General features: G+C 35.3%; 3 protein-coding genes across 6 annotated transcripts; 2 read left to right on the top strand and 1 right to left on the bottom strand.

The window, feature by feature from the left end:
- Nucleotides 1–248: 248 nt before the first annotated feature.
- Nucleotides 249–1,658, bottom strand: LOC103836766 (60S ribosomal protein L19-1). The gene is made up of 4 exons (XM_009113061.3): nt 1,422–1,658; nt 1,005–1,127; nt 562–925; nt 249–475 (listed from the first exon to the last, which is right to left on the bottom strand). Coding segments are annotated over exons 1-4 (600 nt in total). The 5' UTR covers nt 1,534–1,658; the 3' UTR covers nt 249–474.
- A 1,000-nt stretch (nt 1,659–2,658) lies between these two features.
- Nucleotides 2,659–3,441, top strand: LOC103836765 (putative pectinesterase/pectinesterase inhibitor 26). The gene has a single exon (XM_009113060.3). The coding sequence runs from the start codon at nt 2,722–2,724 to the stop codon at nt 3,274–3,276; it is 555 nt and encodes a 184-aa protein (XP_009111308.1). The 5' UTR covers nt 2,659–2,721; the 3' UTR covers nt 3,277–3,441.
- A 4,021-nt stretch (nt 3,442–7,462) lies between these two features.
- Nucleotides 7,463–14,049, top strand: LOC103836764 (putative GTP diphosphokinase RSH1, chloroplastic). 4 transcript variants are annotated; one of them, XM_033278751.1, is made up of 24 exons: nt 7,463–7,730; nt 8,905–9,095; nt 9,205–9,384; nt 9,474–9,539; nt 9,684–9,776; nt 9,859–9,990; nt 10,071–10,172; nt 10,249–10,326; nt 10,420–10,491; nt 10,620–10,727; nt 10,902–10,999; nt 11,084–11,144; nt 11,258–11,323; nt 11,403–11,459; nt 11,541–11,642; nt 11,757–11,915; nt 12,009–12,173; nt 12,251–12,337; nt 12,420–12,491; nt 12,637–12,723; nt 12,804–13,251; nt 13,324–13,385; nt 13,471–13,539; nt 13,632–14,049. In XM_033278751.1, exons 1-24 carry the CDS (start codon nt 7,706–7,708, stop codon nt 13,734–13,736), a joined length of 2,685 nt encoding a protein of 894 aa, XP_033134642.1. In that variant the 5' UTR covers nt 7,463–7,705; the 3' UTR covers nt 13,737–14,049. The 4 variants fall into 4 exon arrangements, with proteins under 4 accessions (XP_033134642.1, XP_033134643.1, XP_009111304.1 ...); XM_033278752.1 differs by having other exon boundaries at nt 7,464–7,730; nt 11,261–11,323; XM_009113056.3 differs by having other exon boundaries at nt 7,466–7,730; nt 12,042–12,173.
- The last annotated feature ends 533 nt before the right edge of the window (nt 14,050–14,582 follow it).

Raw genomic sequence — 14,582 nt, 5'->3', positions numbered from 1 at the left:
GAACATTACTCTAGTGTGATTGATATCCACATTATGTTGCCAATACAAATCAGGTATCCAAAAATACACTAGTGTTGTCTGTAGTTAATTAATCACTTTACCGAAGCCCATTGTCAAAAAAAATATAATTCACCACCATAACCATTCCATGTTTTGTCTAGTGTTAAATGCTTCAACATAATACATTGAACTTGTGATCAAAATTTTTATAATAAATTCGCCTGAACACAAGAGAACTCATTGTCTCCAAGCAAAATCTTAAAAAGCAAGGATTAGAGAAGAGATTCAAGTATATCCTGAAACACATAAAATTACTGACAAAACTAATGGCCAAGGTTCTCATATTTGTCGCAAAGAAGTTGTTTTGACAAAAAAACTGAATAACAGAAAAAAATACAAAAATCAATGCTAAAGAAAAATTCACTATCGACCAAAAGCTTTTTCTCCTCACTTCTTAGACATTTTCGCTAGGACCCTACAAGAAACAAACAACCAAATGCAAAAGCTTAGCATGTGACCACAACATCAATAACAGATTGGTCTCTTATGATCAATACTTACTATGCGGTTCGCGCAGTAGGTGCAGCGGCAGGTATATCTCCTCCAGGACCCTTGGCAAGACGTTCCTCTCTGCGAGCATGTTTCCTTTCTCTGCTAGCCTTGTTCTTCGCCCTCTTAGCCTCGAACTGATCAGACAGAGTCTTCTCCCTAGCCTTCTCAGCCTTGGACTTGTGAATGCTCTCCATCAAAACACGCTTGTTCTTGAAGACGTTTCCCTTGACCTTCATGTACATGTCATGGTACATGTGCTTGTCAATCTTCTTGGACTCACGGTACTTCTTGAGAAGACGCCTCAGAACTCTCATCCTCCTCATCCAGAGTACCTTCGTTGGCAGCCTTGCCTCCCTGGTACCCTTCCTCTTACCTTAAACCATAACACAACAATTGAATAAATGGGTATGTGGTAATTTCCAAAGAGTGTGTGGGTCCAAAATGTTACATACCGTAACCCGAGTGACGACCCTTCATCTTAGCAATCTTCATCCGGCGAGCTCTGGAGCGTGAGTGGATCTTTGTTGGCTTCCTGATGATGAATCCATCCTTCACAAGCTTCCTGATGTTTTGGCCTATACATACAAAAACCAACACAGAATCTCAATCAATCATCAAAACGAAGAATAGATGCAAGAACCATATCAGATTGAATTCAATATCATTCAAAGAATCAAAGCTACTAATATACACAGCATCCATTTCTTCTATCATCCTCATCAAACAAGCTTCGATCGCAAGTATAAACATAGTGAATCCGAGCTCAAACTCAATACTATTCAACGAATCAAGCTACCATACTTATCAACAAGCTTCAATCAGCAGATACGAATGCAAAAGGAGAAAAGGCATGAAGAAGAAACACATACGCGAATTGGCCATGGAGATGTCATGGCTTTCGTTAGGATCGAGCCATACTTTGCCCTTTCCGCACTTCATCACTGAGGCAGCGAGCCGCTTCTGGATCTTCAGAGACACCATTTTTGCTTCTTTCTCCCTTCCTTGTGGAGACTTGTTTTGGTGCGGAGAAGAGCTTTACAAAGAAGAAAATGTGTTTATATATGACCTTCTCTAGGGTTACTTACTACCCGTCCGCAAAAAACAATCATGGGCCTTTTTGAAGCCCAATATATACTTGACCCATTATCCTCACACATTTATTTACAAAGTTGACAATAACTCAAATTTTACATGTAGGTGACTGCTGTAATGTGGAATAGCATTTTGATTGTTAAAACCCGTGGAACAAAATCATCTGGTATAGACTTCATCATTGATATCTCTTGTACTTATATTTGTCGTATCCTATTTTCAACGGGTCAGATTAAGTTATTTGTGTCATTCTTGATGTAATGTATTATATCAATTTTATGTTGAATAAAAGAAAATTTCGACGAAAAAAAAAATTTCACAAATCAAATATTATACATCACTAATCAATCATTAAACAAATTAATAGATAAATGGTTATTTCATTACTTTTTGTAATATCTTTAATGATTAGAAGGTTTTTGGTACGTATACTCGTGACCAAACACCCTAATCTCCCAATGTGTTCTCCTTGTTTTTATTCTTTTTTGCCAAGGAAACACAATTATAGGCTTGTAAACCTAAACTTTTCATTAATTTGATATTCACATTTTAGCAAAAAAAAACATATACTCGTATAAAGGGAGATCCATAATTATTTAAGTACATTTTCTCCAACAGAAGTTGAACATTTGACATCTAAATATTTTTATTAGGTAATTTAAGAATTTTAACCGTTGGAACATTTTTGGTACCTTCATTTAAATTTTTAGGTTGGATGTATATATTTGAAATTAAGGAACCGAATCCTATAAACCCAAGTAAGAAGTGATAAGAATAACAAAAACCTAATTTGTATATCTTAAGGTCATTACAAATTTACAAACGTGCGTTGGCCTTGTTTCTCGTTACAAAAATGTCTCTGAACCCACAATAAGAAACATGGCACGAAGCTCTTCGAGCCTAAACCACGAGAATCACCTAAAGATAGACTGGAGGTAGCCAACAAACAAAAACTTCAAATAGAATAACCAAAAATACCTATTTGGTAAACTCCTTATATAACTAACTTTCAGTTTGATCCTTTGTAATAATTACGAGAAGAGAGCAAAAGAAGAAACATAACCTAACAAAAAAAAGATGAAAATGGTCGGAAGGATCTTTCTCCTTTTCCTCTCCATCGTCGTCACGGTGGTCATCGCCGGAAAAGCTCCACCGCCAACATTCACCGAGACAGGCAAAGCTCTAGCCGAGAAACTCTGCGAGAAATCCGAAGACAAAGCGTTTTGCGTTGCGAGCCTAACCTCACGTCACGAGTCAGAAACCGCAACTGCGCCTAAACTCGGTGTGATCGCGTTAAGCGTCGCGTCCACAAACGCTTCAGACACGTCTTTCTACATCAAATCCAAACTGAAGCAGAGGAACCTCGAGCCGGCTTTGGAGGACACACTCGATGACTGCTCCAAGAACTACTTAGATGCAGTCGCGCAGCTGGACGATTCTCTCGCCGCTTTGCTCGCAAATGCGTTCATTGATGTTGATATTTGGCTTAACACGGCGATTAGCGATGGAGAGGCTTGTGAAGATGCTTTGAGCGAACGTGCTGGTAATGATGCCGAGCTTGCTCGCAGAAACACCAATTTCTTGAAGCTTTGCAAGGACGCTCTTCTCATCAACACTATCTTAACTCCATAAGCTTACTGTTGTGGTTACTTGATTTATATGTATGTATTTGTTATAATATCTAAAAAATGGTTTGGTTGATTTGTGGGTGTAAGCGAAACGATATGTAATATACTTGTTTTGGGAAAATTTTGAATGAGCATATTGGAGTATATATATAATTATATGGGTTAACGATATATTTTCCCACAAAAATTATTATATAACATCATATATCTCTATTGATCTATAACTTCGCGTTATTTTTCAAGTTATAAATTTATTCTCCCTAAATTTTAAGTTGTAAATTTACTTCTCTCCAAATTAATAGAATACATATATCCTTGTATACAAATATAATCAAAATATAAATAAAACATAACCAAAATATTCAGACTGCTTTTCACAAATTTATATGTACATATGATTTTTTTTTTTTGAAAAGGAACCTAAAACCTAATTTCAAAAATTCATTATTCTACCCCATCCGTTTTCTAAGATATTTTTTTTGGAAAAAGTTGTTTATAGTTATGTTTTTATTATTTTTTCATCAATACTATTAAAAGGGAAGAAGTCTTAGAAAATCTACCTATGAAAGTTGTTTGGACCTTTTCATTTATCTCATTATTTTTTAGTCTTACCTTAAATTTAGAGTAACAATATGTTACTATATATTTCTCTAATAATAATTTATTCAATTTATTTATTTATTCAAATTTCACTCCTAAATCCTAATCACTACTATTACTATATTTACCATTTTGATTTTTAATCACATATATGTGTACATTCTAACTTTTTATTTCCTTTATAATAAAGTAATCATATCATATATAAACTTTTCCACTAAAATCTCATATCATATACTAAATTTTCAACCGTCTATAGTTTGATAGATATTTTCATATTTAAAAATGAGTTTTCTGAATATTCATGTTACATTCACAAAAATGTATAAATTCATTGGTTCTGTTAAAGTTAACCCTACTTCGCGATATCAGTATTGATTATTCACGATTTTGAAAATTATTGGTTTAGATATTATACTTTTATATACTTTTCACTTAAAAACAAAGCAATACTATTAAAAGAAAAATAGTCTTAAAAAAATTAATATAAAAAATTTGTTGGAGTCATGTATAACTTTTTTTTTTGGTAATACCATTAATCATTCTAACCATACAATATTTTAAATATTTTTAACATATCCTAATATTATTTCTTATGATACCTTTACTCAGAAAAATATTTTATCAACCATGTTTTTGTACAATAACGTTAAAAATCTATATCAAAAGGTTGTTGGACATGATATGGACGTAATGGATCCACATATGTTTGGGTATTTAGAATCCTAAAAAAAAATCAAAATATCTAAAAAATCTGAAAAATATTTGAAACTCCAAACAAATACCCAAAAAATTCAAATACCTAAAAATTCAAAATCTTTTTCAAAATCTGACACGATGAAATGAATAATACCCAATTTTTTTTTAATTTGAAAATTTACCTGAAATCAAAAACTAAAATCGTAAACCAAAAACTTTAAAAAAATATCCATAATACCGGAACATATTTGAAATATCCACATATACCTAATAAACACAACATATTTATGATCGGGTCTATGGTAGGACCCAGACTCAAACAAAAACCTGCGGATCCAAAAAAACCCAATAGAATATCTTCTCTGGACCTGAACTAAACCTATATTTTCGGATCGGTTCAGTTTTTTTTTTATCTGGATATAATTCTCATGCCTAAAAGAAACTTACGTAAAAGTGTACATATAAAATCTCAAACAAACTAATTCGTATATTATATAACTGTTAAAAATTATATTTTCGATATAGTAAGACTTTGTACTATAATATAATCCAAAAATTCGCGCTTTCCAAGCGCGGATCAAAATCTAGTTAGTGGGTTATAACAATAAATTTTAAACTTAAAAGCAGGTTAGGTTTATCAAACTACAATTGGTTTAATAGCTATATAAAATATTAAAATAATATATTTATCCAAAAAATAATAAAAACAGAGAAAATTATAATTCTAATGTGTTTTTATCTACATTTCCACACATCTAACAAAATTTAACAAACATATATTTCATTCCCTTTATACTTTTGCAAACACGAAAAAGATTCCAAAAGTTATATCATATGTTTTATTGCATAGTCATATCCAAAATTTCATAATTTGTTAATATTTATGTTAACTAATAATTTCCAAAATTTTGGATGGAGTCAGTAACTAATTAATCTGAGAATCAAGACTTAAGTTACTTAAATAAAGACTAAAATTAACAATATTATAAAGGGTTTATGAAGTTTAAATTGCTATGCTTACATCTAAATATAGTTTTCACACAAAAAAAAGATAATAATTTTTAATATCTACTTTAAAATAGTCGCATTCTTATATGTTATTATTATAAGCATTTAATAAATGAAACATGTTATTGACGAGGCCATCTAAACTATTAAAACATGAGTACATTTAGTATTACTCCAGACTTTTCCTAAATAATTACGATCTTCTGCCACTGCCCAAAACATTGTCGTTTTATCTGATTCTAAATCAGAATATTATTTTTTACATACCAGAAATCTTCAATTGTCTTTCCCAAATCGCACAGTGGTCCATGAAAGCTTTCCGAGGTGGCTCCTGATCTCGCCGTCGTCGGCTCACTTGCTCTGAGGCCGTGCTCACCTATCCACCATGGCTCTTCTTCCTCCATGGCCTCCAGTCTCCATCTCTGCCGCCTTGCTGCATAAAGAGTGGCGTCTCCATTCCGTGTCTCTGCTGCATCGTGAGCTTCGTCGTCATGGCCACCGGCATCGTCAAGCTCCCGATCCGGCGAAGATAAAAGCTCGATCCATATCCATGGCTGACTTCTCTATATTTGCACTTTATGTCCCTAATATGTTTGATTATTTTCAAATCGGCCAAAGGCTTTGTAAATTGCAAAAACATCCTTCCAAATCAACCCAGAACCTTTCAATTATATTATCTAGACCCAGCAAATATTCCATTTTTGTAACCTTGGTACCTGAATTTTCTATTGTTTTCACATTTGCCCCAATACTTCTAAATTCATAGAAATAACCTCACAATTTTGTCTCAAACTTCTCAAGTGTGCATTTTAATCGTTTTTTATGCAATTATTCATGCAAATACAATATATACACCTAATATACATTCTAAATGATTAGAATGAGTTAAAACTAGATGTTAAAAGTCATTAAAAACATGATATATCACATACATCTATATGAGGGTTTGTTTTCGATTTATAGTATACAACATTTCTGATAGATCGATGTTTTTAATTGTTTATAATTTGTTGGTTGTTTATATTGTATTTTAATGTGTTTATTTATAAGCTAGAAATAATTAATATGTTTATTCATATTAACGAATCTATCTTTTCAAATAAAATATTTTACGTAAAATAAAATATTGTATGTTAAATAAAATTCACTCCGATTTTAATAAAATAGATTTATCAAATATAAACATATGAGCTTGAATTATTGGAAAATTTTCATTATAATGTACTGACTTTTTCATTAAAATGACCCAATTTAATAACATTAATTAGGTTTGCTAAATAAAAGTTTTCAAAATCTATCCTTATTTTTTTTTTACATTCTTCTTATTTTGTATGTTTTTTGGTAACTCGGTTTTATTATTGTTTTGGTTTGTCTACATAATGTATTTGTTTTAAAAATCTCAATAAAAATTTTGAACTTTATATTCAACTTTAAAACAAAATATTTATAATATAATTTAAAAAACCACAATATACTTAAAACTTTAATATTTTACTGTTTAATTTACCAAATAAACTGAATAAAAATATAATAAAAGAAAAACACAATCTCATAGTTTATAAATGAAATCTAATCACATTAAACAAGACACACCAATTGTCAACCTGAAAAACCTATGAATCTATAACTTAATGAATACAAACAATTAAATTAATTAAATTTTCAAAAGTTAAAAACATATGATTATGAAGAACAACCACCCGCGCGGACGGGCGGATCAAAGACTAGTTTTCATATTAATTCCGAAATCCTAAAATATTGATTTCAAAAAGTATATTAACACAAACGGGACATATATAATTGTTTAACATTTACCACAAAGGGGGAAAAATATCTTTGCAATTTTCCTCTTGTTAGTTAGTCTGCGGAGGGCATTTGTGTGGTCAGGACTTACCCAAAGAGCTGATTATCTCTCTCTCTCTCTCCCCTCTTCTTCTTCCTCACATCACTGTGCGCTTCTCTCTCTCTCTCTATATTCTATCCTTTCAAAAATCTCCAAAACTTTCGAAATTTCGCTCGCCCCTCTTCTCCGTCAGAGTTCCCAATCGCCGTCTCTACCCATTTCGGAATTACTTTTCAGATCAAATGGTGGATCGATTCAGTGCGATTGATTTGCCTCATTAGCAATGGCTTCTGCTTCTTCCATGTCCGGTGCGTGCTCCCTTTGCTTAGGACGATTGCTATGTTCTTATCTCCAATTGATTCCACAACGCAATTGTGTACTGAGACTAGCGACTTAGCTTATTAGGCTGTTGTAGTGAGAAAGAACGAGACTTTAAACGACTGTGTTGCAGGGAAGCTAGTTTAGTTCTCGTTCTTGCTATCGTGTATGTATTCACGAGAGAAATGGAGAAAGGACGAGCCTTTTTACGACTATATTGTCGCCATAACATTTTGAAAGCTAGTTTAGTTTCACACTCTTGTTATGGAGTTTACTAGCGGCTGTGTTTATGTGTTGCTGAGGGAGAAAGAGAGAATCCACTTTGGGTGATAGATACTTTTCTAGTGTTTGTTGGGAGCGATTAGTGCTTCTTGGGGAGGACCACAGTTTTGTATTAGGACCTTGTGGACTAATAGCTGTGAAAATCTCCTGGGAATGAATGGGATCAATCAAGTACCACAAAAATTTAGTTCTCGTTCTTGCCATCGTGCACTCACCTGTGTGTTCTGTGTATATGTGCTAGGGAGAAAGAGAGAATCCTCTTGAGTGGGTCACTGAACAAACGTAGGAAAGTTGGGTTTTGAATGATTAGGTTGTAGACTAGTGCCTCTTTGAGTAAGCTTTCATGTGCATACCCTTCTTGTGGAGGACCACATTTTTCTATTACTGGCTAAGGAACCTACTTTTTTATCTGAAAATTAATTGCCTTGAATCTATGCATCTACTTTTTTTCCTTTTTGGGCAATGTTTTATTGTTTTGTTGGGGGTTCATTGCAGTGTCTGTGGAATGTGTGAATATATGTAATCTAAATAAAGGAGACGGGAATGTATTTTGAAACTAGTTTAGTTCTCGTTCTTGCCATCGTGTACTCACCTGTTATGGAGTTTTCTAGTGTTCTGTGTATGTGTATGCGAGGCAGAAAGAGAGAATCCACTTGGTGGGTCACTGAAAAACGTAGGAAAGTTGGATTTAGAACGGTTAGGTTGTAGACTAGTGCTTTTTTGAGTAAATTTTTATGTGCCAACTAAACACATCCTACCTTTCTTGTTGAGGACCACAGTTTAACCTACTTTTTATCTGAAATTAATTGCTTTGAATCCATGCATCCGTTTTTTTTTCCCTTTTTGGTCAATTTTTAATGGTTTTGTGTGGCTACATTGCAGTGTCTGTGGAATGTGTGAACATATGCAATCTAACGAAAGGAGACGGGAATGTAAGAAGTGATTGCAATGCTCTCTCCTGTGCTTGGAAAGCTCCTAGAGCGTTAACTGGGTTTCTAGCTAGCACTGCTCATCCGCCTGTGTGTTCTTTGTATCTATGTGGCAGAAGTGGAAGAAAGAGTAGAGTAAAATCTGTAAGTATCCTTTGTTCTTTTTGCTTATGTAGCTAGGTGTTGAGTTGGCTTTGATGTTTTTGCCATCTCATCTTGAAGTTCCTTACGCTCACTCCTTTGCATAATGTAGTGCGCTTGGCAGAGTTATGAATATGAAGTAGGTTTCTCTGAGGTTACTCACTTTGTAAATGTGAGAAAAATCTTGAGCTCCAGATCATCTTGTGGTGGTCATAGAAGATGTGAACTGTATTGCTTATCATCTGAATCTTCTGGTGCTTCCGACGATGTTACCATCGAAACATTATGGGAGGTAGTAGACCCTATGGCCTATGCTCGTCAATTTAATGGCACTTACTCCCACAGTATCTAATCATTTTGATGGGTGGGTTATCTCTGTAGGACCTTTTCCCAGCGATATCTTACTTATCCTGTAAAGAATTAGAGTATGTTCAAAAGGGCCTCAAGGTATGATGATATAAGTTTCTTTTATATATAAAAGGCCTCTTTCACCTACATCCTATATCATTTCCCCTTTGACGTGTTAATTATTGGAGTATATTTCAGTTTTCCGGTATTCGTTTCTTGATTCAGTAAGAAAGGTTTATGCAGTTAGCGTTTGAGGCACATGATGGTCAAAAGAGACGTAGTGGGGAACCATTCATTATACATCCAGTTGCAGTTGCTCGTATCCTTGGGGAACTTGTGAGTTGCATGATAAATTATGAATGTCGTTAGCTTGAGGATAAGCTGGAAAGCTTGATAAGTTATTTTTGTTCTTGTTTAGGAATTGGATTGGGAGTCTATTGTTGCTGGATTACTTCATGACACGGTCGAGGATACAAATTTTATTACTTTCGAAAAGATAGAAGCAGAGTTTGGTGCAACTGTTCGTCACATAGTAGAAGGGGAGACTAAGGTCTGCATATTCTTCCATGTCCTCTAACCTTATAAAGGATAAATTATGGGCTTCCTTTGACATGAAGTTCTATCTATCAGGTGTCAAAACTGGGAAAGTTGAAGTGTAAAACCGATACTGAATCAATACAAGATGTTAAAGCAGATGATTTGCGGCAGATGTTTCTGGCGATGACAGACGAGGTTCCAATTTTATATGATTGTGTTTCAGTTGGTGTGGTTGTATTATTCATCAGCAAACCTAACTGCTTCGTTCCAGGTCCGCGTCATTATTGTCAAGCTAGCTGACCGGTTGCATAATATGAGAACTCTCTGCCACATGCCTCCCCATAAGCAGGTGATTCCTTCAAGTAGTTCAGATGTGTTGCCCATACCGCTTTCACTCTATGTTTCATGCGTGATACCCAACGATTTTTTGAACTTTTTTCAGTCCAGCATTGCAGCGGAGACTTTGCAAGTCTTTGCTCCTTTAGCGAAATTGCTTGGAATGTATTCAATAAAGGTATAACCCTCTACTTTTTTGTTTGCTATTAATCTTGATAGTGTTTTTTCACAAGGTAGCATGGAGTTTCTGGTTCCATCAGCTGCTGTGTCCACGGCGTTTTAAGTTTTGTTGTGTTAATCTTGCAGTCTGAACTGGAAAATCTGTCTTTCATGTACGTAAGTGCTGATGATTACGAGAAAGTCACAAGCAGGATCGCTAACCTCTACAAAGAGAATGAGAAAGAACTCACTGAGGTAACTTCAACTTATAATAGGCTCTTAGCTTAAATTGCGAAAACGTTGACTATAAAGGGAAAGAAATTAGAGAAAGATGTACATAACATGCAAGTTCTTTGACTTTTCGTATTGTGAATTCATCTGGTCTTATTTATTCCATCCGTATTCACACAGACCTAATGTGTATGGTAGGCAAACAGAATTTTGGTGAAAAAGATTGAAGATGATCAGTTTTTGGACCTTGTTACTGTGAACACTGACGTTCGATCTGTCTGCAAGGAAACTTACAGGTGAATCCAATAAGTGACTTCTTCGTTTTACTCTGTAACATAGCCTTTTCTCCTGTATCTGAAGTCTCTTATTATTACATGCAGCATATACAAAGCTGCACTCAAATCAAAAGGATCCATTGATGATTACAACCAGATTGCTCAGGTTTGTGTTTTACACTCATCTCCAAGTTGTATCAAAATTCTCAAATACAGAACTTCCGTCTGCCAGCCTAAATCTGATTGTTAACGTTGCTTCTCTAAATTTGTTTATTTTAGCAGTTACGGATTGTTGTAAAGCCAAAACCTTCTGCGGGGGTCGGGCCTCTGTGCAGTCCACAACAGGTGAAGCCACAATGAAAAGGGTATCTTTTGGTCCAATTCTTTCTGGTCGCTTAACTTTCTCACTCTTTCATCAATGCAGATATGCTATCATGTTCTAGGGCTAGTTCATGAGATCTGGAAACCTATTCCTCGAACTGTATGTATTTGATCTTTTGTTCTTTCAGGATTTATTTTCACTACATTACATCTGAGCATATGTCTTTCCTTTATCTTACAGATGAAAGATTACATTGCGACACCAAAGCCTAATGGATACCAAAGCCTCCATACTACTGTGATTCCGTTCTTGTATGAGAGTATGTTTCGGCTGGAGATTCAGGTATTACATGATATATTTCATCACAGTTCTTAGGAAAACGCTAAATACGAATATGTTTGAGTTATGGGGAAATTTCTAAAAGGCTGATTTGATTGGGTGCATTTCTCACTGCAGATCAGAACCGAGGAGATGGACTTGATAGCTGAAAGGGGAATCGCTGTTTACTACAATGGCAGAGCTCTTTCTGCTGAGTTAGCTGAAAATCCGATTCCTTTAGGTAGAAAGTCAAGGGGGAAGACAGGTTGCCTCAACAATGCAGATTTTGCACTTAGGGTACTTTTTTTTTTACCATACTCGCAAGTAAAAAACGCAGAGAAACATTCTAGAAGTAGGCGGTGATATATCTTTATTTTTTGCCTTCCACAGTATGAAGTTAGTTATGACAGTTTCTTTTTCCAGATCGGGTGGCTAAATGCAATTAGAGAATGGCAAGAGGAGTTTGTGGGTAACATGAGCTCTAGAGAATTTGTGGATACTATTACGAGGGATCTTTTAGGTAGTCGTGTGTTTGTATTCACACCTAAAGGAGAGGTAAAGACTAAGCCTCTGGAAACATTCATCTTAAACTTTCAAGTCTTTGCTTAGATGCTTTGGCATTCTACTTGCAGATAAAGAACCTTCCTAAAGGGGCCACCGTTGTTGACTACGCTTATCTGATTCACACGGAGATCGGAAACAAGATGGTTGCAGCAAAGGTATTTTCCACTTTCATGATATTATCTTTGAATTCTCTATTTATCATCTTTCAAGACGGGCAACAACTGCTTGAAACTGTAGGTGAATGGTAATCTTGTTTCCCCAACGCACGTTCTTGAGAATGCCGAGGTCGTGGAGATACTCACCTACAACGTGTGTAACTTTTCTCTCTTGCATGTTTGCCATTTTCTTCTTATCATTTTGTCCTGCGTAGGGAAATTTTGATTGCCTTTGTCATGCTCTAATAATACCTAGGTTCTGTGAGCTCTCATGTTTTTGTATTATCGTCACATCACAGGCCCTCTCAAGCAAATCTGCTTTCCAGAGACATAAACAGTGGTTGCAACACGCCAAAACAAGGAGTGCAAGACACAAGATTATGAGGGTATGTTATTTTTTATTTTCTTAAGTTATACTAATTGGCTCACCCTTTACTAATTGATGATACCTCTCAACTTTATCCAGTTTCTAAGGGAGCAAGCTGCGCAATGTGCTGCAGAAATAACCCAGGATCGAGTCAATGACTTTGTGGCGGACTCTGACAGTGACGTGGAAGACCTCACGGAAGATTCAAGAAAGAGCTTACAGTGGTGGGAGAAAATTCTCGTTAATGTTAAGCAGTTCCAGTCACAAGAGAAAAGCAGAAACGCAACACCGGCTTCTCAAAACGGTAGCGTTTGGGTCCCAAAGGTGAATGGGAAACACAACAAAGCCGTCAAGAACTCGAGTCTGGAGAATCCAGAGTTCTTCTCACCTGGAGATGGAATTGCCAAGATTTTTCCTGCTAACATCCCTGCGTACAAAGAAGTGCTGCCCGGTTTAGACAGCTGGCGAGCCAGTAAGATCGACTCATGGCATCATCTGGAAGGTCACTCCATCGAGTGGTTATGTGTTGTATCCATGGCTCGTAAAGGTATGTTAATCCACAACCATCTCTCTTTATCTTATAGACAAATCAAACTTGTTTTGTTTATATATTTTGCAGGCATAATCGCAGAGGTTACAACAGTCCTTGCAGCTGAAGGCATCACAGTATGTTCTTGCGTGGTGCGTGCTTCAACTGTAAAACGTTACTTCTGAAACTTTATAGTTTCTAACGACTTATCTGACAAACGTCGTGTTGTTTTTGAAGGCTGAGATTGACAGAGGAAGAGGATTAGCAGTAATGTTGTTTCAAATAGAAGCATACACTGAAAGTTTGGTAATATATATTTATGTCCCAATGTACTAAAACTCTCTTTTGGTTTGGATCAGTAAACCTAACCAGTGTCACTATGTATCTATACCTCTCAGGTTAGCGTTTGCGTAAAGGTGGATCTAATCTCGGGTGTGTTGGGGTGGTCCAGTGGTTGCAGCTGGCCAAGATCAGTAGATAATGCTCAAGTTCTTGAGTGTTAAAAGCCAAAGGGGTCATGTTCTTGGCCATGAAGTTTTGTCATGTTCTCTGGAAAAGATAAGCAAGGGTCTGGTTGCTCGAAGTAGAGGTAGAGAGAGCTCTTATAATATTCTTGAAACATATCATTTTGTTTTGCAAAGAAAAAACAAACTTAAAAAGAGTCAAATTCTTTTTAGATGTTTTTGTGTCCAATAAATCTTAAGTCATTGTATATAGAGACCAGAGAGTGGGATGAACATACAAATGTAATATGTAGATACTCTTGTAAAACCTTATACTTGCACATAAGAGAAAGATGGGATGTATTTCACAAAACCGTTTATAGATAAGATATATTCTGAAGGACAACATAATTAGATGAAAAGTCATGATAGATCATACGACGATAGGATACATAAAAGACATTCTTAGTTTCTTACGCATTAATTTTCTACGCCGGAAAATCTAAATTAATTTTCAAAAAAAACAAAATTATGCGAATTAATGTAGATATGCAGTGGAACGTAAAGAGTACCACCGTTATAGATTCCATAGACCTATTCAGGTTATGCAATCATGCATAGATCCTCAAAAATTAAGTAGAATTGTCGGCTGTAAAATTGATCGTAGTATTTTTTATATCTCTCAATAGCATTCGGCCTTAAGAAAAAAAAAATTCTACGCATTTGTTTCCACTTTCAATTTGATACAGCATATATGTCTACACGCATTTCCCATATAACCACATAGGCCCAACAAGGATCAGTTAAGCCCAAAATTTATAAACCGCAGAAGCGATCCACTGAAAAGTATATAATTTGAGAAAATACTCATAATTTGATCGGTCACTGATATTTAGTTTTCGAAGA

Source organism: Brassica rapa, chromosome A09 (genome assembly GCF_000309985.2).
Source record: "Brassica rapa cultivar Chiifu-401-42 chromosome A09, CAAS_Brap_v3.01, whole genome shotgun sequence".
NCBI classification, from domain to species: Eukaryota; Viridiplantae; Streptophyta; class Magnoliopsida; order Brassicales; family Brassicaceae; genus Brassica; species Brassica rapa.
This window is presented reverse-complemented; position numbering and strand designations above follow the sequence as displayed.

Coding starts and splice junctions, on each gene's coding strand:
- LOC103836765 (XM_009113060.3), top strand. CDS start 2,722: ATGAAAATGGTCGGAAGGATCTTTCTCCTTTTCCTCTCCATCGTCGTC.
- LOC103836764 (XM_033278751.1), top strand. CDS start 7,706: ATGGCTTCTGCTTCTTCCATGTCCG. Junction 11,145..11,257: donor ATTACAACCAGATTGCTCAG/GTTTGTGTTTTA, acceptor TGTTTATTTTAG/CAGTTACGGATTGTTGTAAA. Junction 11,916..12,008: donor ATGCAGATTTTGCACTTAGG/GTACTTTTTTTT, acceptor TGCCTTCCACAG/TATGAAGTTAGTTATGACAG.
- LOC103836766 (XM_009113061.3), bottom strand. CDS start 1,533: ATGGTGTCTCTGAAGATCCAGAAGCGGCTCGCTGCCTCAGTGATGAAG. Junction 1,128..1,421: donor CATCTCCATGGCCAATTCGC/GTATGTGTTTCT, acceptor TTGTATGTATAG/GCCAAAACATCAGGAAGCTT. Junction 926..1,004: donor GGGTCGTCACTCGGGTTACG/GTATGTAACATT, acceptor TTATGGTTTAAG/GTAAGAGGAAGGGTACCAGG.